At 39.2% G+C, this 24,629-nt stretch overlaps 1 protein-coding gene across 1 annotated transcript in view; it reads left to right on the forward strand.

Annotated features, from left to right (window-relative positions):
• Positions 1 to 24,629, forward strand: part of LOC122793769 (cytosolic phospholipase A2 gamma-like) — a 302,126-nt gene that overhangs the window by 150,438 nt on the left and 127,059 nt on the right. Inside the window, exon 2 of the mRNA XM_044061962.1 lies at positions 22,974 to 23,151. Within this exon, the coding sequence (XP_043917897.1) occupies positions 22,974 to 23,151 (178 nt within the window). The remainder of the gene's footprint in view (positions 1 to 22,973; positions 23,152 to 24,629) is intronic.

A 24,629-nucleotide genomic window follows, 5' to 3' on the forward strand; every position in this document is an offset into this window, starting at 1 on the left:
CAACTTAAACCGAAACAAGGAACCATTGCTAACCAACTTCAAAACCTTGCTCATCGCATGGTCTTCAATGGAAAAAAAGCCCACGAGGAAACCACGCACGAAAAACTTTCTCAAACTATAGTATTTTAGCACTTTCATTGTGCTCTTTAATATATAATCAGGAACTATAATTTGTGAAAGTTTTTCCTTTGTCATTTCCTCCTGGGCTGTTTTCCACTGACAACCATGCCATAAGCAAGGTTTTGAAGTTGGTTAGCTAATGATTTAATCATTCACTAAGAGACTGTGAATGCTACAAACAAGAACCATCTGGCATAATATTTGACAGTATTTTGTGAGCTCTTCTTATGTGCTTTTTAGTATTATGTAAATCTAGTTTCTTGCTGTACATGCCTCAGGCTACAGCAGAAATTACATGTTTTGCAACTCCAGGAGTTTTAAGTAACCATGTCAAGTCTTCATTTCATTTTGTGACCTATTGTACGAACCGTATAAAAGTACACAGAAAACAGCTGGTGCAAAGTGTTTGTTCTGTAAGTTAATTATAAACATATCATAGCTTTGAGCTTTCTGGAATAAGAGTTTTCTTTAGTTGTTTGTGCTGCCAGTACAACTTTATCAAGTGCATGCATATTTTCAATTTTTTGTCCAGCAAAAGAGGGTTAATGGAATGAGTGTTGGGTATTACTACATTTGCCATCATTCTAAGCTCTCATAGTACAAAAAATCTGCGATATTTCATTTTAGACTGCAGCATCTTGTGAGTGATTCATTATGTTGTACCCACCCCATCTGGCAGATAGTAGTTTAATATTTCTGCCCACGGCCCACTTAAAGGAAGGAAGTGATCCATACTGGTGGCAGCTGTGTTTTGAAGGAAGAGGCACATGTCTGTCATCTTTTGCTTCCAAAAAAAAAAAAAAAAAGTAAATGATATTGTGTGGTGGAATTTTGTAATACATTGTACATTTTTCTAAGAGCACAGTTTGCAGGTTGACAGCTATGTTGTGTAGATGTAGACTACAACTGAAGACTTTTGTCAAAACCAATATTACCTTAAACTAATCTAAAACATATTGTAAATGACTAATTGCATTGTGTTTTGGCATTCGTTTTACTAATAAAAGCCTCAAACACAAACTGTCTTTGCTAGAGAAAATGTGTAGACTTCTTTTTACAAGAGTGTGTTTGACAACATTTACTGTTGTCACTCATTTGCGCCCTCAGTTGTATTTGGCTCCAGACATGTACAGAACAAGTTTCTTCTGGTGATGAATGGTACACTCAAGTTAAATGGTAATATTAAAAGGAGGGAAAACTAAGAATTATATGTAAATCCAAGAGGAATAAATTGTATATAGTAGGAGTTAAAAGAGAGAACAGTTTGCTGAAAGAGAAAGTATTGCAAACTATGGCAGGCTAAAATGACTAAAAGAAAAAAAAAAACAACTCAAGCACGCATTGGTTTTGTGAAGGAAGAGTAATAAAGTTATCAGTCATTGCATGACATTGTGTATGTTAGTTTATTCCAGACTTTGCAGTAAAAGGGTGTGTATTGTGTATATTTCTATTTCCTTACAGTGAAAAATGATTTCATTGTTGTTCATTTGCTGCTACAAAGGTAATAACATATTTGGAGGTAGTTATATTAACTGCTTTTCTAGTTAATGACTATGATGTATGAATTTGCTTGTAAATATAATGTGTCTTGTTTTGATATAAAGCAACTTTATCATTAATGGTTTAGTATAAGGATGCTACCTCAGTGATGCTAGGAAATGAATCCATAAAACAGCATTTCATAATACTATAGGTAATGGTTGGGTTATATTTAAAAAATTGTAAGCCATACTGCATTTTGGACACTGAATTTACCCAGTATTTTTTATTCTATATTTTAAAAAAAAAATGAATGTCAGATATTATGTAAAAGTTAACACATTTGAATCTTATATGGACAGTTAAAGTATAAGCTTTCCCTACCCCCCACCATGTCAGTCTGTCAAAGGTGATTTCTGTGAACACAAAGAAACTGTAGCCACTTCACCAAAACCGTCTTCAACAAAAGTGGAGATTGCCTTTTTCACCACTGTTGTGCAACGTTGAAGTTGGTACATGAAATTCCATGGGGTGTGTGGGGGTTATCCCACCCACAAGAGGGGTGCAGGAGGGGCTTGCCCCTTGCAAAAAATTGTTTCATTGTTTGCTGAAGGCAGTTTAAAGTTAACTGTGTCACTTAATTGACTTCTCCCACTGCCGACACAGCTTGGGGAAGGTGCAGTCTAAAAAGAAGTATCATCAAGTTCTGGATAACGCCTGAAATAATTGGACAAGTAAAAAAAGGATAAAATTAACACAGTAACATCATACCTGTGTGTGGGCCTCACTACCTCTAACTTTTCATTGAGATTTAAATGTCTATAAATCAGTGAGGGAATGGATCACTTGGGGAAATGTCTCATTTTGATGCTTGTACATACTTGAAACTACTGAAGGCAAGGGAGCCCACAGGATTTTTTGCAGGGGGGTGCAAACCCAGAGCCCCACCCACATAGCTCTCCCCGCCCCCTGCCAATACAGCCCCACCCACATCCACCCCCCCAAGCCCCGCCCACACAGCCATTCCAGTGTCCCATTACTTGGCTATTTCTCCCCATTTGCCGTAGACACTGTTCAAATCTCTGTGTGCATACTGTTTTATGCTTTAGTTCTACAATGATTGTAGGCAGTTGGATTTAATTTACAACTTTTATTTCAAACATTATAGCCCAAACACTGAGACATTTACTAAACCTAAACAAAGCAATAGTCTTACAATGAAAACAGACTTGGCATTAAAGCTTCTCTACTTTTGAAACTCACATTCAATGAAACAGCATTGAAACCCACATTCAAAGAAAATGCATCTGGCCAGTGGTAGGTTATTTACCTTTGAACTGTTTTCAAGCAATAGGCTCCTTGCACACTGTTAGAGCCATGCAAAAGATTTGATTTACCTGATTGTATTAATTATAATATATAATATATAATTGAATTATATCCCTTGTATTATACAGCAACACTTGTTTGAGTGTCTCTGCCGAAGTAAAAGTAATCTGAATAATTCCACATTAAAGATATCTGAAACTAATGAAGATGTTGTTGCTAGAAAACTGTATATTTCAGTGTTTCATTTACAAATTCAGTGCCTGCTTCCGTCAAAGAATAAATTGCCTATGTTAAATTAAAAAATGGTAAGCTGGTATATTGCAATAGAAAATGGATGGCAAGCTGAAAAACAGGTTCATAGTTATTAGGCATCTCATCCAAAGGAGGACATCCTCAGGACTGCAGCATACAGATGTACATGCTGTAGGAATAGAACCTCAAGCCTCTCCATTAAGATGCAAGTATTCTACTTGTGGTGCTACTAACATAGCTTTAAAACTTTATACCACAATAGAGATACCATTTGCTAAACAAAACAGTTGCACATTATAAATAGACTTTGCATGAGCAGCAGTAAACTTCGCTTCCCTTAAAACTCAGTTCCTTGAAAATGCACTTAATTCCACCTGCTAACTCTAACTTGGGCATTTCGCTTTCTCTCTCACAAACATACCACAACCCTCAAGGCCTCAACCTTAGTACAAGAAATCTGGACAAAGCCTAAAATAAATAGGGACAGATTATAAATATGGCTCTCATAAACTTAGAAAATTGCAAGAGTAACAGGATTTGTGTTAGTATGCATTTTTCTAAATGATATGACACCTAAAACTGAAATGTCTCATTATTTAGCAACTTCAATCCTTTTTAGGAGGAATATGGGGCAAAAATCTGGACATTCTGCAAAAACCTGGGCAGCTGAGGGGTATGCTACCTCCCTCTTATACACACACACCAAATAATTCTGGTCAGACTTGAATTAGTTCTGGGAAGGTTGCACTGAACATCACCGTGCTTGATCTGAAGTGGGTGAAATCCTGGTAGCCAGTGATAACTGATCTGCAGCTCAGCAATGTGGAGCATTAAAGCATTTTTAGCAGAACATTGTTTCATCACTACCTATTGTGTTTGCACATAAGCTGTAGCTATTTCAAACATTTGCCTTTTTTGATTACTACAGAGTACATTTACCCACCAGAGCTATTGTGTTTTGACTTCAGTGTGGAGCTTACCTAGTTGTTGCAGGGCTTGGCTTTTAAGTAAGGTAGCAATGCTTATTTACCATATACCATTAAAGCCACCCAACTACAAGTGTACTAACACACAGACACTGCTATAAGACACTGGTCTCCAATAAAATGTAATGAGCTTCTGAAAATACTGTAATCCTGTCCTTTTATTACAAATACTGTCATATGCATTTCAATACCCAAGGCTTATACATTATCTAGTTATGTAAATATTCTCTGCATGGCAACGAAAAGGCTTTCAATGCTGGTAATTCTTTAACAATATGCTTACTAAAGCTTACTTGCATCTTACAATCTCCGACAAGCTTACCTGATGTTCATTAAACATGGCTACTTAAACAGCACAACAGGGCACTGTGACAGCATGCAGTTCCTGAATAATAAGAAGCATAAATCAACAGTATAAAAATCTGATAGAAAACCAGAACATTCTGCAAAATCAAGGACAGATGAAAAGCCATGGTCATATTTGTGATCTACCTTGGATGGGGGAATACTCTGCACACATACACTGCATAACTGCTCCTTGCCTTCCTTGGACACATCCAGAGCCACTACAATGGGAGGTGGGGTGCAATAAGTATGTCATAATTTGAAATGTTTCTGGCTGACAGTGATGGCTCTGACACTCATACCTCTCAACTTCAGAGCAAGAAATCTGGACAAAGCCATACATAGAACTAGAAGTGGGACACAGGCCCAAAAATAAGGCCAATTTTTAAATATTGCTCTTATTAACTTAGATAATAGAACAGTAGTAGATCTTGCATTAGTACGAATTTTCTGAAGGGTATAAAATCTGAAACTCAAATGTCTGCCATTATTTTCTAACTTCAATCTTTAATGACTTGCCACTAATTTGCCAGAAAACCACAATTTTATGAAAAACAGACCAAAATGTGATGCAAAAATACCTGTCAAAAAAGGGACACCTTTTTAATATTAACATTGTTAACTTGAGCAGCTAACAAAATAAGAGCATCTACATGCATTTCTGAAATAAAAGTAATCTATAACTCTGATCATTATAATTGTAAACCCTCCACATTTTCTTCCAAAATTGCCATTTTGGAGGAGGGATTATTAGGGGAGAGCAACATTTTGAGCAAAATTGGGGACAATTGAGAGGCTTGGATAGTCCTAATCTACAAAGTGATTTGCACGCACCTCTCAACCTCTTAATGCAGGAAATATGGACAAGGCCCAAATATATTGGGGGGAACATACAAACACTACTAAAAATTGCTCTTGTATAAACTTAAGACAGTCTTGCATTAGCATGCATTTTTCTGAAGGTTATGACGTCTGGAACTCAATGTCTGTCATTTAGTGACTTAATTTTTAAATGATTTGCTAGAAAACCACAACTTTTATGAGGAACAAACCAAAAATAAGAAGCAAATATCTATTCATTCTGCAAAGATATGGACAACTGAGAGGTATAGTTCAACCGGGGCTGTCTGAGTTTGCTACCCCCCCTCACAAAATCATGGTCAAATGGAGCCTCCCCCCTGCAGCCATTCCAATGTCCCATTCCTTGGTTATTTTGCCCCATTTACCATAAACACTAATGTGCATATTGCTTTACTTCTGCGATGATTTAGGATTTCATTTGAAAGTTTTATTTTGCATTTTACAGCACAAACCCTAATACATATCTGTTAAACAAAGCAATGCAGTCTCACAATGAAAATAGACTAACATTCAAACTTCTCTGCCCTTGAAACTCACATGCATTGAAACAGTATTGAAACCCACATTCAAAGAAAATACATTTTGCCAGTGGCAGATAAATAAACTCTGGGCTGTCTTCAAAATCATAGGCCCCTCGAACATAACATACACATGCTCTTTGATACACCTTCCTGACTGTATTACATTATATTCCTTGTACAATACAGTACAGTTGTTAGAGGGCATTTTAAATTTGTTTTGAACATTTTTCCAGTAAACAATGAAACAAAATGCATGCACCAATGACAAAACTGCCCAATTCAGAACATTTCCATCATAAAAAGTCTACTCAACCTTCTATAGTCCACCAGTATCAGTAAAAAATATGCACAATCTCTGAAGTAGTAAAATCCACATTAAAGAAATTTGTAACTAATAAAGAGGTTGCTGCTAGCAAACACTTTATATGTCATTGTTTAATCTACAAATAAAGTGCCTGTTACCCTTGAAGAATAAATTGCCTTTGTTGCATGCAATAAAAAAATGATAAGCTAGTAATATAGCAATAGGGAATGGATAGCAAACTGATAACAGGTTCATAGTTACTAGGTATCTTTGCCAAAAGAACTGCAGCATCCACCCCCTTTACAACACAGTACAGTATCAGCAATGCATGTACCTACTATGGGAGTAGAACCCACAACCTTCAGCATCAAAAGCAAGTACACTATCCTGTTGTGCTATTAACAGTGCAAGCAGACTAAACATAAGCAGCACTAAACTTTTGCTCCCCTGCAGCTCTCAGCTCCTTGTAAAATCTGCTCAACACTCAGCTGTATCTCTGAACGTTGCAGCACAAGAAATCTGGAAAAAGCCAAAATTTATTGGAGGGGGGACAAAAGGCCAAAAAGCAGGGACACATTTTAAACATTGCTTGTATAATGTTGGAAAGTTGCTAGAATAAAATGCTGCATTACCACCATACATTTCACTGCCACGTCTTGAACCCAGGGGACCCTGTGCAAAACAGTCAGAGCAACATACCACTACGCCAAATCAGCTGTTTTGTGAAAGAGGAAGACTGAAACTTAAATGGCTATCATTTAGTGAATTCAGTTCTCACCATAGCACAGCTGTCAACCTCTTAGCACAAAATACCTGAACAAAGCCAATAATGGGTGACTACAACCCCCAAACATTCAGTGAATTCAGTTCTCACCATAGCTCTCATCCTCTTAGCAAAAAACACCCAGACAAAGCCAGTAAAGGGGGAATATAGCCCCCAAACATATTCAGTGAATTCAGTTCTTACCATAGCTCTCAACCTTAGCACAAAACCTGGATGAAGCCAATAAATACCTGAATAAAGCCAATACTGGGTAAATACAGCCCCCAAACATATTCAGTGAATTCAGTTCTTACCATAGCTCTCAACCTTAGCACAAAGCCTAGATGAAGCCAGTAATGGGGGGAATACAGTCCCAAAGACAGGGATACATTTCAAATATCCATCTTGTACACTTAGAAGAAAATTGCTAAAATAAAAGCTTTTGTTACCATGCACTTTCTGAAAAATATGTAGTCTGATATTGAAATGAGTGTCCATTTTTTTAACATTTGTTAACCAGGAAAGTCTGACTTGGAAAAAAAGCTAATTTTTAGCAGAGGCCCAGGGAGAAACACTCCAGACAGCCAAGAATCAAACCAGAGAATGTGTAGCCGTCAGGCAACAAGGACACATACAGAAACCACAGATTTTATGAGGAACAGAAAAAGTAAGAGGGAAAAACCTGCAACATTTTTACAAATGGTGGTGGGTAGGGAATTCAGGCTCTTGCCACTTGGGCCCAAGGTACAGGGTTCAAGCCTTATTCTCTACCCCCCACCATGTAACACCTGGGGCATTTTACACAAACACACACACAAACACACATGCACACACACTCTGAAAGTGTCCCATCTTCCATACATTTCCTCACGCTTGCGAATCCACACACACGCACACACTACTCACTCTGAAAGTGTCCCATCTTCCATCCGTTTCCTCCCACTTGCGAATCCATCCGCTTCAGGTCCCATCTTCCATCTGCTTGCAAATCCGTCCGTTTCAGTTCCTGCTCGAATCCTCCCACTTGCAAAACCATCCATGTGAGTTCCCACTCGCAAACTTGTAAATATGAGCGAGAGCAATGATGTCAGCACGCCTGCGACTGGACTGTCAGCACGTTCTTCTTCTTAAAGAAAAACGCAATAAAAAAAAAAAAAAAAAACTTTTTTTTAAAATTACAGCATTAACTAGTCAGCCGATTCCAGGGGGGTGCAAGTACACCCCCTTGCACCTGCCTGCGGGCGCCCTTGACTGAAGGAATTAAGTTTTTGATTTTTTGCTATGGGGGTCCATTTTACATAAAACTGTAGCTTTCTATCAAATTACTGGCAGTGGGAGTGGTAGATCTTTAAGGACTGAAGTCATAAAATAATGATAGGCAGACAGACATTACATTTGATTTTCAGACTTTATCCTTCAGAAAATTCATGCTATGCAAAATCTGTTATTCTGTCAACAGTCTAAGTTTGGAAGAGTAGTATTTTAAACAGTGTCACAGTAGTAGACTAGTACAAGTTAATTTTATTTTCATATAATAGAATTGTATTTTAGTTTTATATCAGTTCAACGTTTTATACAAGTTCAGATATTAATAATATAAATAAAGCAGTTTTGTTCAGGTTTATATTTTTTATTATTTAATGAAGAAGGCTAAAACACAGCCAGAGCTAATTTTATTTTTATAAAAGAAAATTGCAATTTAGTTTTGCACAAGTTCAGATATTAATATAAATAAAACACTATTGTTCTTCTGCTTATTTTGTGTTTCATGATCATGTTTTGGTTGCCTGTTCTTCAGTTTGCATTTAAAAGTTGGTATGCCACAATTACATTGGAGTGAGCAGGGTTACATAATTTTGTATGTAAAATATGTTAATCAGCATACAGATTTGTCCATATTTTCCATGGGTCTTTGTCCAGATTTTTGATGCATCCAGGTTGAGAGGTATGACCATTGCACAGTTTACCTCAATCATTGTACCTGACCTAAGATAACAGTGTATGCACTACAGTCTTTCAATGGACTGGATTTCTCAGACTTTTCAATGTTATAAGTAAAATGATTGCAGTTTCGTTGAAATTAGTTATCCAATATTTTGTCAAGTCCCAAGTTTTACAGCTTTCTAAAATTTGTTTTATAGTCCTTTGCACAGAGCAGTCCTTGACCTCTTAAGTATCAGGTTGTAGGCATAGACAATAGTTGACATTATCATAAATTGATCACTACATCATTTAGAACAGTGAGAGAGTGTAAGTCCTTGAACCAAGCCAGGTATTTCACCAAGTGTGAAGCATCATTTAATTTGTCCACCTATATCTTAGATATGCAGATGGCCAAATAAGTCTCCACTCAGTTTACTGCTCCTTTGACCATGACCAAATCTTTTTAGTTCTGCTGTAAGAAGCTTTTGGTTAACTTTGAGGTGCACAATTATGCTAAATTGGAATTATGTGATGTGCACTTTTCTATTTTTACAAAAGGTTTTACCTTTGTACACCCATTCATCTAACATTAGCCAGACCTTTATTGATTTTAAACTGTTTTTACATAAGATTAATTCTGAATTATTATATCCTAATAAATTTGGAAATAGTTCCTTGGTATCCTTTAAGCATAAGAACACATTTACTCCCACTACATGATGTTCTACAGAATTTTTAATCTTTAGTTGAGCAGGATATTTGGCAACTATGCAACAACTTGGTTTCTAGACACTCTAACCTATCTAATATAGAGAGGGAAGTTTTGAATGAACTTACTCATATAAGGGAGATGTGTGTGATGAAACCTAACAAAGGGGGTGACATTGTTCTTATGGATGTGGTGCAATATTCTGGGAAAAATGCAGAATATGTTATATAAGACTACTAAGTATTCCTGAGTATCCAAAAACAAGGTGAATATTGCTTACCATAAACTGGACATATTCCTGGATGACTTGCTTATGCAGAATTCTATTGATAAGGGTCTATATGATTTTCTCAAATAAGACAAGATAAAGCCAGAATACCCTCCTTCATCAGCATACCAAAAGTGCTTAAGGACATAGAAGACCTCCCTTATGCCTAATTGTGGCTGCTAGTGATTCCAAAACATACCCCCTGGCTACTTTTAAGGACAGGAAGCTCAAAAAAAAGTTTATGATACTAAGCTTCATATATTAAAATATTCTTTGCATTTTCTGGAACTCTTAAGGACCATTTAGTATTCTAGTGATGTTTTGTTTGCCACTATTGATACTACAGACTTGTTTGCTGTTATTCCTCTCTCTCTATAGACATTGAATGGTTTGAACAAGCATTGCTCTCCTGCAGTATCTTGAATAATGGCAACATTGGACTTAAAACTGAATTTATGGAGCTTGTTCAGAATAACAACTTTGTATATTTTGATGGGGAATTTTTTAAACAAAGTAATGATATAGCTATGGTGGTGGCTTGTGCCCCCATCTTCACCAGCTTGGTGCTTTTAACTTGTGAACCCACCTTTATTTTAAATTCTCCATATTTTAAGCAATGTTATCTTTACACCCTGTTCCTTGATGACAGCTGTATATTTTTGGTCTGGTTATCTGGAATACGTTCTGTCCTTTATGGACTATATACATGGTAGTACTACTTTTTTAAAATTTACTTATGACATAAATACAGACGCTTTTCATTATTTGGATGTATATATTAAAAACGATTCTGTATGTGGTTGTTATAGGAGCAAAATTTATAGAAAGGGCACCTTCTCAGATTCTTAGTCGCATTTTTTGAGGGATCATCCTATGACTCTGAAGTGGAATATTGTTAAGGGACAGTTTATCAAAGTTGTGAGGATGACTTCAAATTTTGAGGATTTGATTAAGGAATATGATTAAATTCCTGAGTCTGTCTTGCACAGGGGTACCCAAGTACACTTATTACCACTGTTAAAAATGAGGTTATCCAGGGGTGGGTAAAAAATGCTTTCCCATGTTGGACATGAACAATGATGGGCCCAATGTTCTTAGCAATAATACTACATATGTTATAGATAATGCTGAATTCCAAAGAGCATTATTTTTGGAATATAATTTTTATAACCACGTAGTGAAGAACATTAGTTTGAAATACTGGGAGAGATTTAAAGCTTTACCAAGCCCCCTGGCACCTTTTTCCAACCCACTGATTGTGGTTTATAAAAAAGGAAGAAATCTAAAAAAGTTGTATGAGACCCACTGAATATCCAGCATTATGAAGAAGAAAAAGAAGTTATGTCTTACCATAGCGTTCCATCTGTGTTGTTGATCTTCTTCCATTCATCACTGATGGGGCTTGGAACTGTGTCGGCCTAATACCAAGCTCGCGTACACCAAAAACTCTTGAGCTAAGCTGCTAACCACAATGCCCTTCTCCCTGTTACCTCAGATTGAGTTTGTATAAGACATATAAAAATAAAGCAGAGGCCATTTCTGCACAAAAACCTTGACACACCATTAAGACCCATGAGACCCACCAGGAGCCTTTGGTGGGGGAGGAGGGTGGGATGTGATGAATTGAAGAAGATCAACAGCACAGATGGAACATTATGGTAAGACATAACTTCTTTATCTGATGTTGTTAATCTTCTTTCCATTCATCACTGATGGGACAGAATCCCAAGCTATCTGAGAAACCTGGGTGGCCCATATGGAAGAACATTCCTGAGCACCATTGAGCCAAAGGCCGCTTTTCCCCTGGAGACCATATCCAACTTGTAATATTTGATGAAAGTGTGTGGTTTAACCCAAATGGCTGCTGTGCAAATGTTGTCCATAGAGGCTCAGGAGTAAAAAGCTACAGAGGTTGCTATAGCTCTAGTTGAATTTGCTTTGATATTGTGAGGTCTAGGGTTGTTTGTACGTGAATATGAAAAGGAAATACAATCTCTGAGCCACTTTGATAAAGTGACTTTTGACACAGCATATCCCATCCTTGGACCAGAGAAGGAAATAAAAAGTTGGTCTGTCTTGTGGATAGATTTAGTCCTGTCTATGTAAAAATGTAGTTGCCGATGCACATCCAAGGAGTGTAGGCAGTATTCTCCTTTATTGGAATAGTTCAGGAAAAACACTGGTAGCTCAATGGATTGGTTCACAGAAAAATCAGAAACTACTTTGGGGAGAAAGGATGGATTAGTACGTAGAGATACTCTGTCTTTATGAAATATCAGGTACGGCCTCTTGATGCATAAGGCCTGTAATTCTGAGATCCGTCTAGCTGAAGTGACAGCTACCAAAAAGAGAGATTTCCATGAGAGAAATTTGAGATCACATTTTGCAGCAGAATCAAAAAGGGATTGAGAGAAAGACTGCAGTACTAGGGAGAGATTCCACGTCTCTAAGGGATGCCTAATTGGAGGTCTGCTGTATAACACTCCTTTGAGAAAGGTTTTTCACAGGCGAATGGACATAATTGGAATGCCCTGTACTCCGTTATGAAAATTGGAAATTGCTGCTAAATGGACTCATATGGTAGAGGTTGATGCTCCATTTTCAAAGAACTCAGAAAGGTATTGAAGGATGAGAAAGACCGGGGCTGAGAAGGGATCTAGCATCTGTTCTTTAGAATAAAGAGAAAACCTTTTCCATTTATCTCTGTAAAGTATTCTGGTGGATGGTTTATGGGAGGCCAGAATGATATCGCAAACAGGTAAGGAAAGGGCTTCCTGCCTGGTGACTAACAGAAGTGGAGAAACCAAGCCCTCTGCTTGAGAGTGGACAGATTCAGGTGAGTCAACCCTCGGGGGGTGAGAAATTAAGTCTGGATGAGTGTCCAGGATCCACGAAGGCTGTAACAGATGAGGCCGGAGGAAGGAGAACCACACTTGACGAGGCCAGACTGGGGCAATGAAGATCACCTTGTATCTCAACTGAGTGGCTTTCTTTAAGTATAGAGGTATCAAAGGAATTGGGGGATAAGCGTAGAGGAGACCCGTGAGCCAATCATGAGTCAGTGTCTCTTGGGAACTCCTCCTCTGGGGGAAAGAGGGCAAAGTAGCTGCTGCAGTTGTTGTTTGAAGGGGATTTCGAAGGGGAGGCAAAGAGGTTGCAGCAGGGCTGGCCCCATTGGCTGAAATTTCTGCCGTCACTTTGGGATTGAGAAACCACTCATGTGGAAGGAGAATGCATCTGCTCAACCTGTCCGCAATCACATTGGAACTCTCTGGGATGTGCATTGCTATAAGAAAGTGGTCGGAAGCTATCGCCCAGTGCAAAATTCTCATGGCCTCTTGATATAAGGGATAGGATTTGGTTCCTCCTTGCTTGTTGATGTACCAGACTACTGACATATTGTCTGACTGAATTGCAATCATTCCAGGGGGGAGGAGTGAATGTAATGCCTGCAATGCCAACAGCACAGCTCTTAACTCCAGAACATTGATATGCAGGTTGGCATTTAAGCTCGACCACGTGCCTTGGACTGTCTTTACCTAAATATGGCCCCCCACCCTATCAGGGAAATGTCTGTGGTCACAGTGCCATTGGGTTGAGAGGTCTGAAAGGGGTGACACCAAAGTTCTGTGTCTGGCCTCATCCACCAGAGGAGATCTTGCTTGTAAGAGTTGGTTATGAGTACCTGTTAGTTTAGGGGGTGAAGATTTGCAAACCACTTGGACAATAGGATCCATTGTAACAGTCTCATGAGCAACCTTGCCAGAAGAGCTATCAGAATGACTGCAGCCATGGACCGCAGAGCCTGGAGAACTTCCCTTGCTGACACCTTTTTTTGACAGAGTATCACACGCACTTGTAATCTTAACCTCTGAAGCCTGTGAGCTGGCAGAGATACCAGGCAGGATCAAGTATCGAAAACTGCCCCTATAAATTCCAGCTGTTGGGTAGATTCTAAGTTAGATTTTTCCTAATGTACAGTGATGCCTAGGGACTCCACTAGTGAAAGGGTGTATTGGAGGGCCATAGTCAGAAGATGCTTGGTGGGGGCAGAGAGGAGCTAGTCATCTAAATATGGAAACACCTGGAATCCTTGAAGTCTCAGATGAGCTGTCACCACTGCTAGACATTTTGTAAATACTCTGGGGGCCATCGAGAGTCCGAATGGCAGGGCTTGATACTGGTAATGATTGGCTCCTAGCCGGAAGTGAAGGAGACTCCTGGAGCGTTTGTCCATTTTTATGTGGTAATATGCATCCCGGAAGTCTATCGAACACATCCAAACATCCTCCCTTAAAAATGGGAGAATGGATTGAATAGTAACCATGTAGAACTTGGTTTGTACAACTGATTTATTTAAATGACTGAGACTCAGAATGAGTCTCCAGTCTCCGGTCTTTTTTGGCACTAAAAGAATCTTGAGTAAAACTGGATCCACATTGGTCTGGAGGGACTAGTTGGATGATTCTTTTTTGAAACAGCTTTCTTATCTCTGAAGCCACTTCTTCTGTTTGATTGGGTGGAACATCGGGAAGGTTTTTTTGTAGGTTATGGATGGGAGGGTAGAGGGATTTAGTAGCTTCTGGAGATTATTCTCTGCACACATTGATCATTTGTAATAGACCGCCAAGCAATTTGGTGCAGAGAAAAATGATCCCCAACTGCTTCCAGAGGAAAACAATTGGGCAACGCTTCAGGAGCATTGATAAGACTACCCAGAGAAAGAATCCCTGGAATCTTGGTATTGGGGACCCCCTCTGTCCCTAAAGGGGTGTCTTCTACCATTGGAACCCCCTCTGCCTCTGGGGGAATCTTCGCCACGTGCGTTATGGAAAGGACCCTGAGATTTCTTGTGTCAGATTTTCCCACTCCTCTGGTTCCTGGAAAATGAATGTTGAGGCTTGGAAAAACATAGGCCAATGGCATATAGAGTCTTTCCATCTTGCTAACACCTGACCAGTGTGTTCTTCACTTTAGAACGAAATAAGGAAGATGGTTCAACAGGGGTGTACAAAAAGGAGGACTTGAAGGAGTCCACGAGGTCACAGATGCGCATCCAGGCATGACGCCTCATAATTATGCCTGCAACCACAGCTTTAGCCACCCCTTCAGTTGCATGGGAGAGCAGCCTCATGGACAAATTGGAAATAGATTCAAGGGTGGCAAGTTGAGAGGCAACCTTGCCCTGTGCCTTGTCAGAAACATGACCCACGATGGGTCCAGAAAGTTCAGTAATCAGATCTTTTTGGAGCCTCATGAAGTCTGCCAAGTAGTTTAGGGATCAGACAAAAAAAGGTTGCTGAAGCAAAGACTCACTTCTGCAACCTGTCCACAGCCCGGGACTCCCTGTTGGGTGGGTGAACAGCAGGACTTTCTTCCACTAGATCGTTTTTACTGGCCGCCACCACCACAATAGCATCAACTGGCAAACCTCTGGACCAGTGTGGATGCTCTTCTGGGGGGAAAGAATCTTATCCGGTCTCTGGGGAATGGCCTCAATAGAGTCATGGTTCTGCCAAGCATGCTGCATGATGAGCTGGATTAACTCGTCAGCGGGTGGGGTCACCCAAGAGGTAGAAGGCTGGGAGCAAAAAGCCTGCAGGAACATGGACTCCGAGGAAGGGTTGGAAGGCTTTCAGCCCCCCCCATCTGTTTTAATATTTCTAGGAAGTCACTGAAGGAGACATCATCCAGGAGTGACCGTGGGGACCCCTCCCCATCATTGTAACCCATGTCTTCTGTTAAAGACTCTTCAGGATAGTCTGTGTGCTTCCTTTTGCATGCCTTCTTCTGAGGAGGTTCTTCAGTGGGAATATCTGAAGAAGACTCAGAAGGATGGGTACCCCAAACTGGGGTTTCCTGATGCTTCTCCTCCTGGTGTCCTGGGGTGGTGGCTCAGGGTAGCTGCAGCTCAGAGGGAGCAGGGTGAAGTTCCAGTGTCTGAGGAGTGCTTCCCGAAGCAAGCACCCACTGCATCTCTAGGAAAGCAGGCCCACCTGAAGAAGAGTGGGAGCCCAGAACTGAGGACAAAATCAGAATCGGGGTCACACTCCACTCCATCGGACCCACTCCCAGGGATTGGGGCAGGCGTTATCCCTAGATCGAAGGTTGGAACAGATAAAACTCTCAAAACCGTGCCCTGGATCAAAGACTCTGCCCCTCAACCATGAGTCTGAGGAAGGAACGGTTCCATCAGAAACAAAAACCAAAGGGATGGCTTCAAAGCCTCAGTGACAGTCACTATTGGTGCCAAGGAATGGGGTTCCACAAAGGATGTCAGAGCAATGGACTTCGGAACCGACGGGTCCAAAGAAGGAGTATACGTCAGAGTCCTGGGAGAGATAGACCCAAGTCCCAGAAGGGGATAAGTCTTAGGAACATTTGGTATCCCTCTGGCCATCAACAGCTGATCCAACAGGCACACCACATCAAGTTTGGACAGACTTCTCATGGACACTCCTGAAGGGGAGTCGGGATCGATCCAAAAAAGGGGTGTACATTTGACCCAGGAACGGATCCAAGGAGGGGGAGTATTGGGTCCATAGAGTCTGAGATAGTGACACCATAGTCTCTAATTTGGAGACAGGTAGTAGAGTAATCACTGGAGCATTAAAAAGGCTCAGTGCCAAGGAGGTGCTTGGAGCTGATATCATCGGTTCCAAAGAAATTGCATGGGTTGGAACCATTTTCGATGTAGTCAAAGGCAAAGTTGGTTTCATAGCTGTAGTTGAAGACAAGGTTGGTGCCGTAGCTGAAGTGGAAGGCAAGGTGGGTACCGTAGCTCGGGGGTCGAAGGTGGCACCAACATTGAGAATCCAGTAATGTCCATGGCTTGAGTCATAAGAGTAATCAGAGCAGAGCTCAGAACAGTAGTAGTCAGAGCCAAATGTAGCAAGTCTATGCTCCGAGGAAGTTTTGTGGGTGTTATATTTATGTGACTTACTCCTATCACCAGCCAGTGAAGAGGGATCAGAATGGGGACATTTCTTGTCCTTTATTGGAGGAGTTGAGACCTCTGACACAGAAAGGGCCTCTGAGAAAGGAGAAGCAAGAAGTCCTTTCAAAATCAATTTATTCTTTCTTTCATTCAGCATCCGCTGACTGAAACTTTGGCAAATTTGACAATGGCGTTTAAAAGAGAAATGAAAAACTCCCAGACAATAAACACAGTCATTGTGAGAGTCGCTGTTTGGGAGTTTACCATTGCAAGAGGTGCAATGTTTAAACCCGAAGTCCCTTTTTTATCAGACATTTCCACAAACAGCCTAAACACAAGTTAACTAGAATATCAAACAAGGAAAACACATAGAAAGGAAAGAAAAGGAAAGAAGATACCAATGATGGTATCAAGAGATACCACAAAGGTAAAGAGAGGGCATACCAACGATAGTAAAAAGAATTACCCAATGGGTAGAGCTGGTTAGGAAAGTTACAATAACCGTAAACGAGTGAAGTAGAAGGGAAATAGATTTAGGGAGTGACTAAATAAGAGATATATATCCAAATATCTAGAAAAAAAACAAGAAAAATACCATTTAGCTTGAGAGCTCGGTGAAACGCTGCTATATGATTATGCAGCAAACGAGATCTGAGGTAACAGGGAGAAGGGCATTGTGGGTAGCAGCTTAGCTCGAGAGTTATTGACGTATGTGAGCTTGGTATTAGGCTGACATGGCTCCAAGGGGCTTGGAACCGAACTCATCAGTGATGAATGGAAAGAAGATTAACAACATCACATTACATATTTTAAGGTAAAATTGGGTACATTTAAACATGGTTCCTGTAGCCAGTGCCCTTCTCTGTTGAGTAAATCTGAACATTTTTGAACAATGTGCAACAAACATTTAACCTCTGAAAAAAATTTAATTATAATAGTAAGGAGGTTATTTGCCTTGCTGTTTGTGAAGCATGTACTGCTTTTTATGTTGGAAAAACTGAGAGGTTCATTAAGAAACATATTTTTGAACATGTATATGATATAAATGAGGACCTCAATGCAAATGCTTTAGCTAAAAAATAAAAAAAACTGTGAAACTAGTACATTTTTGGGTTTTTGTATTACAGGATATGGTGTTGGACTCTTTGGTGGGGAGCCTGGGAAACATGCATTGAGTATCATGAACTGTACTGGCAACTTTTATTGGGTGCCAGTCTGAAAGCAGGCTTGAATGAGTGTTTTTCCATAGGTCTGGTGATAAAAATGAGGGCTGTCAGACTTTAAAACTGAGATTTGTTTGTTTTTAACAATATTTGTAGACTTTATAAGGTTTTAGATTTGTCATATGTTTTATATGTATTGGTTGCAAGGCTTTTATATATATGCATCATATTATATTAATCTTTGTCATATTTATTTGTCATGTCTCTTTAAATGTTTTAATCTCTTTATTTTATTGTGATCAATTGTTTAATTTTACTTAATTATGTGTGCTATATAAATGGCTTGGTTTGCATTTTTACTTTGTTCTGAAGAAGTCTGAATGAGAGTAAGACAAAAGCACTTAATTTCTAAAAAATCTGCTTTTTTATAACCACATGGTACCATTTTTGGTGTGCAGATCATAACATTCTTTATGCACATAGGTTCATAGGTTGGTACTGGGCTATCTGCCCGAAGGCATATATTAGTCCAGCCACGTTGTGCGGTATTCACCGCCCCTTTAGTAGTTCCCTAGACCCTTGTACTAGCAGCTAGTACCATTGGCCCCTATCTAGTAGTGCTGTTGGTGTGATCCCCGGTGTGAACTTTCTGTTACCCATCCACTCATCAAGGTTCCTCTTGAAGAGTGATAGTGAGGGGCTCTGTCTTATGTAGATCAGGACCCTGTTCCATAGTAAGGGAAGCCTCTGCGAAGGCAATCTATCCCTTCAGCATGTTCTATTCATTGTTGTGTTGAGGTTTATATCCCTAGAGCGTGTAGCTCGAGTAGATTTGGTTTTGCTAAGATGGAACATGTTCAACAATTCTGGGTTGGACATGGCTCTGTACGTTAGACAGAGATCGCCTCTGAGAAAGCAGTATGCAACAGAGAACAGTCTTAGCCTTTTCAATCGTGCTGCATAGGGTAACTGTTTGAGGCCAGTAATCCTCTTGGTTAGGTACCTCTGTGGTCTCTCCAGCTGCTGGAGATGTCTAGCCAGGTACATTCCAATTGGTGCATTGTACTCAATAATGGGTCTGATGAGGGAAGAGTAGAGGGGCACCATTACATCCTTAGATCTTGATGCGAACCCTTTCATGATCAGATGGGTCACATAGAAGGATTTTCTAACCACTTTGGCAACATGGTTATCAAAGGAAAGCTGACTATCTAGTTGAGTCCCTAGACCCCTTATTTCTTCTTCAGATTTCAGGGGATTACCTCCTATGTTGTAGTTTGTGGGTACTCTGTTTTTTCCAAAGGGGATTACTACGCATTTTTTTGCATTTAGCTTGAGACCATGGCTTTGACACCATGCATCAGTCTCATTTAGGCCCTTTTGGAGGATCTCCATGTTGGCCGGAGACTCTATTATAGCACCCAGTTTGCAGTCGTCCTCAAACTTAGTCAGCCACAGCCCTTTCGTGCTTGCCTGTACTTCTGAGAAGTATATGCCAAACAGGAGGGGCCCCAGGACAGAGCCCTGAGGCACACCACTCAGTGTTTTTAGCTTTAGATAGAGCCTTGTTAACAAACGTATCAGTAATAATTGGACTTACACAATCCCCTGGAATGGTAATAGGCCCTGTAGGTGGTTTATATGTTGTTAATAAACAGTACTGATTTATGTTTGCACTATTGATTTTCATTTAAGTTTAATTAGTGTTGAGTTTTGCCCAAGCTTACCAAATACATATGGGGGCAGAGTCCATTGGGAACATTCAAGCTGGTACCTGTGATCTGCAGGGCTACATACTGTCATTATGTCATTATGCTCCTCTGTGCTCAGTATACTGCTTTTGAATCTGGCTCACTACATTATATTTTTCAAATAACTATACCAAAAACTCTTATAGCAATATGTGCACTTAATTTGGGGGATGTGTTGCCAGAACTACTTTAAAGGAAAACACCACATTTGAACTCAAACAAAATTTATTCTTCATTGATTCTTTGTTTTCTGAACTATTTATATGCTTCAAAACTACTCCAAATGCTTATTGTACAATTATAGAGTGTTACGCACAAAATGGCAGTCAATGTGGTCTGCCAGGATAAAGTGATCTCATTTTTTTGCTTTTGTTTCTTGCTCCCAGAAGCATTTCAAGTCCTCTTTATATGAGACATGCTAAACAGAAGGAAGTGGTGGTGTTTTCTCATGCCATTAAGATAGAATGGCAGGAGTGTGTTGCAATGTCATCTAACACACTTTCTGTAAAAGTGTTGCTACTATTTTTCCTTGAGTGAGCTTTATTTCCTTGAGTGAGCCTTATTTATGTGTCTGTCAGAGTTTGTTGTATGCTATAAATAGCTGTTAGCTACATTCTACAAAAGAAAGTAGGTAAATAGCAGGATTTTGTAGAGGGGTTCTTTTTAGTTCTAAAGGAATTGACAGAAATGTTTGTTGAAAAAGTCAGCTATACTACTGGAGGAGGAGGGGATGGAAGGTGAGGGGGTGTTTAGTTTTCCTGAGTGGAGTATAGAGTTTATTGTGGACAAGAATTGCTTAGGATTGTGTTGGGAGGAGTTTAGGGTAGACTGATAAAAAAGGGCTTTATTTGGTTTTATTTGCTTTTTGACCTTGTTGTGTAATTCAAGGAAGGATTGCCTAGCAGAAGTTTTTTTGTTTGGCACCAGTGTTTCCATGTTTTGTCCCTGATTTTTATTAGGTCTTGGGTGGTTTTTTGAAGGCAGAGGGAGATTTTAGTTTTGACTCTGGCATTTCTTGGGGGGGGCATGAGAGTTTAGGATTTTGAGAAAGGTGGCATTAGAGAAGTTGACAGCTTCATCTAGATTGAGGTATTTTAGTAGTGTCCAGTTACAGTTTTGGAAGGAAGAGTTAAAGTAGTGGGGATTAAAATTAGTTGTATTATAGATTTGTTTATGGATAATCAGATAGGTATTTTTTACATGGTGTTTTAGAAGGAAAATGGGGGTATGGTCACTGAGGCTGTCGGGTAGACAGCCTGTTGTATAAGAGTGGGGATCTTTGTTGACTGGTATCTAATCGAGGATGGTATGGTTGTTGGGGTTTTTATTTATGTGGGTGAGGGACTGAGTTAGTTTGGAGAAGCTATGTAGATTTATGTGTAAAGTTGGGAGGTCATTTTTACAGGATAGCCAGTTTGTGTTAAAGTTTCCGAGGATAATGGTTTCTTGGGGAAAAGAAAGATTGGCCCAGTTTAGGAGATTTTACAGAATAGGAATATTCTGGCCTGGGGGGAAGTAGCAGCTGATGATGTTTATGGTTTTATTTGGGTTTATTTTGAGGTTGGCATATAAGATTTCTTCTTTTCCAATTTGGGGGAACGAATTGGTATTTTGAATGGTGAGGTGGTGTTTAAATATGAGTACTATGCTGCCACCTTTCTTTGATAGTCTACCTGCGTGAAGGATGCTATAGCTGGGGAGAGTATTTCCTCATTTTTGATGTGGGGTTTGAGACAGGTTTCTGTTAGGATGAGGATGTCTAGGGAGTATATTTTTATGGTGGCATGTAGGTCTTGGATTTCTAATGTTTATGTACATGATAAGGAGATTGGATGTTTTTTTTTCTTGGATGTGATTAGAGGGGGGTGTGGTAAATATATTGATAGTTTACAACTAAAAATACTTTCAGACTTTTCTCTAAATGGCATAGAAATTTTTGATACTATATTTAAGTCATCTTAATATATAAAGAAGTATAAATAACCAGCATTTATAGCTTAGTATATCAGTACTCTGATGCTGTTAATGTAAATGTGTCAGAAGTGACAACTGCATTTAAATCCATGACTGATCTAACTTCTTTGTTTTGCTACGAAAAGCATGGCTACATCGGAAGCAGTTGTGAATCAGTCTAAGTTCTTTTCCTGTCTGCAATAAAGACAATGGAAAATAGTCTCACAGCTTTCTGTCTCTTTTTTTTAAAGCAGTAGGATTAATACCCATATCTAGGACTGACAGCAGTACCTTACTGTGTAAACTACAGATTTCTCTGTGTCTGTGGTATGTAATGCAGTCAGAGACAAATTCATTGGCAAAGTATGTGAGACGTTAAGCTTAAAAAAGTAGGTGCTTCCTTTGATTCCAAGGCAAAGAAATGAAAGTTTTATAAAGTATAATTAGGTTTCTAGTACCTACATAAAACTGAAGCCATATTGGAGGGAAAAAAGCAACCTAAGGATTGAGTTAAACTGTATGAGAAGGTGGAGTTTTCCCTTTAAGGTTTTAGTATTGTTCTCCACAGCTACTGTAGCTATAATTTTACCCCATTAAATATATCCAACATGTCTGATTAAAGAGAAACAAAATGTTTTTTTATATTTTACTCTTCTCCATATAAGATATTATTTAACCTTTGTTTACCGGGAAAGTCTGACTTGGAACTAAGCCAATTTTCAGTGGAGGCCCAAGGGAGAAATGTCCCAGAAACGTCTTTGTAATGTGGGAGGAAACCAGAGCACCTGGAGGAAACCCACACGGATGCAGAGAGGACATGCAGACTCTGCACAGAAGGCATTCCAGCTGTGAATCGAACCAGAGAACCTCCTATTGTGAGGAGGCAATGCAACCACTGCACCACTACGCCATCCTATGCTGTACCAATATATATTTGCTGTGTCAAATATTTATTTTTAGTTGCTACATACTAAAAATATTATTTTAAATTACTTCGTAATCGTGCTTGTTAGTTGTATAATATATCGCATTAGAAATAACATTTTGGAAGTTGTTAGCTCTGTGTATTAATTAGTACATTATGCTCTTAATGGTATACTTTGTGATCATCTTAAATATTTTGACCCTGACAATACAAACTTGTTAATACAGTTAAGCCTTCTGCTTTTAAAACCAGTAATATAAGGCAGATGCTACATAAATTTCAATGTCTCTTGCCATTGCATTTTGCACTTTGTTTTGCACTCTTATTTTGATACTAATGTTCATTCCATTTGCTCTGTATGAATATTTCTGTTTCATTACTTAGACAATTAGATTTGCCAAGGAGTACTGTGACAAAAATCACATCATGTTTCCTGATATTAATGAAGCTGAAAATGCGGATGTCAGTTATCCAAATGACTGCTACATCTTCAAGGGTAACAAGGAAGAGAAGAAACCAACAGTAATGCACTTCCCACTTTTTAACAAAGCGAATTGTAAAGGTATGTGACAGACACGCTTGGAAGACATTTAATTTAGTTAGCATAATAACCTGACAGTTTTAATCTAGCAAATATATGTTTTTCTTTTTATTTATAATTTTTTTGTTAAATTTTCTTTTACTCTCATTGCATTCCACCCATTTGGATAACTGCATCAATTGCACTTATTTGTTCTCTGTATAGTGAGACCCAATCACCATCAGAGGATTTTTGATATAAGTCTCACATCCATATTAATGTCTGTGCAGGTACCCAATGGGTAGGCGTGAAATGGGCAGAACATGTGTCTAATTCACTTAATACAGTGACATAACTGTCGTTCGTCTGGTCAGTACAAAACAAAAAACAACTTTTGTGGGTTTGGTTCAAGCAGCTTTATTACATACAGACACATCAGGACTGAGGCTTAATAACTTAAACAAATTAATAAACAGACTGACTACTGCACTCATGCATATTAAAATGCTGGCTGTTCACTCAAAAATGGCACTGTTGCCTGCACGTGCTATGTATTTATATGCACAGGCCTTCACTTTGAAATGCTTCTTAAAGACACAGCACACACTCTGATCTACATTCTCTCTCTTTGAGAAATAAGTCATGCACAGTCATACTGACAGTGATCTTTGGAATGCAATTGTAAAGAAATAATTCTTTGACATGCAATTATACAGAACTAATTACAAATAAAAACAATCATGTCCAGGTTGCTGCGTATTTTACACTAGGTTTGGAAATACGACCTGATCGTGTGATGTAAAAATGAATACTGGGTTTAGCAACAGGGACTGTCATTGGTGAATGTTCAACTTCAGGGACATCTGGGACATCATCAGGAACATGGATAGGTACTGAGACATGTCTTTCAACAGGGACATTGTCTGGATTGCTCTGAGATCTCGAGTCTCTTTCTACTATGTAAGATCTTGGCTTGGCACATAAACCTCTCACTTGAACAATTTGATCAAAACTTTTCACCATTTGCATCCTCACTATCTCTCCTTCCTTCAATGAACGAAGAAATTTGTTCAATTAATCATTGTAGGACTTCTGGGATAAATGCTTTTTGAATAGTTGGGTTTTCATTGCTCTTGTGTTTTTAGCACTGGGCACCAACAAACTGGAACTGATAGGCAAGGTTGTTCTAGTTTGCCTGGTTAGAAATCTCTGAGCAGGTGAGTGAAGAAAATCATCATGGGATATATTTCTGATATTAAGCAAATTCATGTAAACATTGGTATGTCACACTTTAACCTTTCTAGTAATTGCTTTGCACTTTGCATTGCATGTTCAGCAAGACCGTTTGAATCTGGGTACTCAGGACTACTGGTAACATGGATAAAGTCTCACTCTTTTGCAAATTTCTGAAATAGCTGACTGGCAAACTGGGCACCGTTGTCAGAAATAACTTTGTGTGGACTACCATGGACTGAGAAATGACATTTCAACATCATAATGACTGTACTGGATGTTAGGTT

This window comes from Protopterus annectens, chromosome 2.part0 (assembly GCF_019279795.1).
Source record: "Protopterus annectens isolate FY-2018-M chromosome 2.part0, PAN1.0, whole genome shotgun sequence".
Lineage (NCBI taxonomy): Eukaryota > Metazoa > Chordata > Ceratodontiformes > Protopteridae > Protopterus > Protopterus annectens.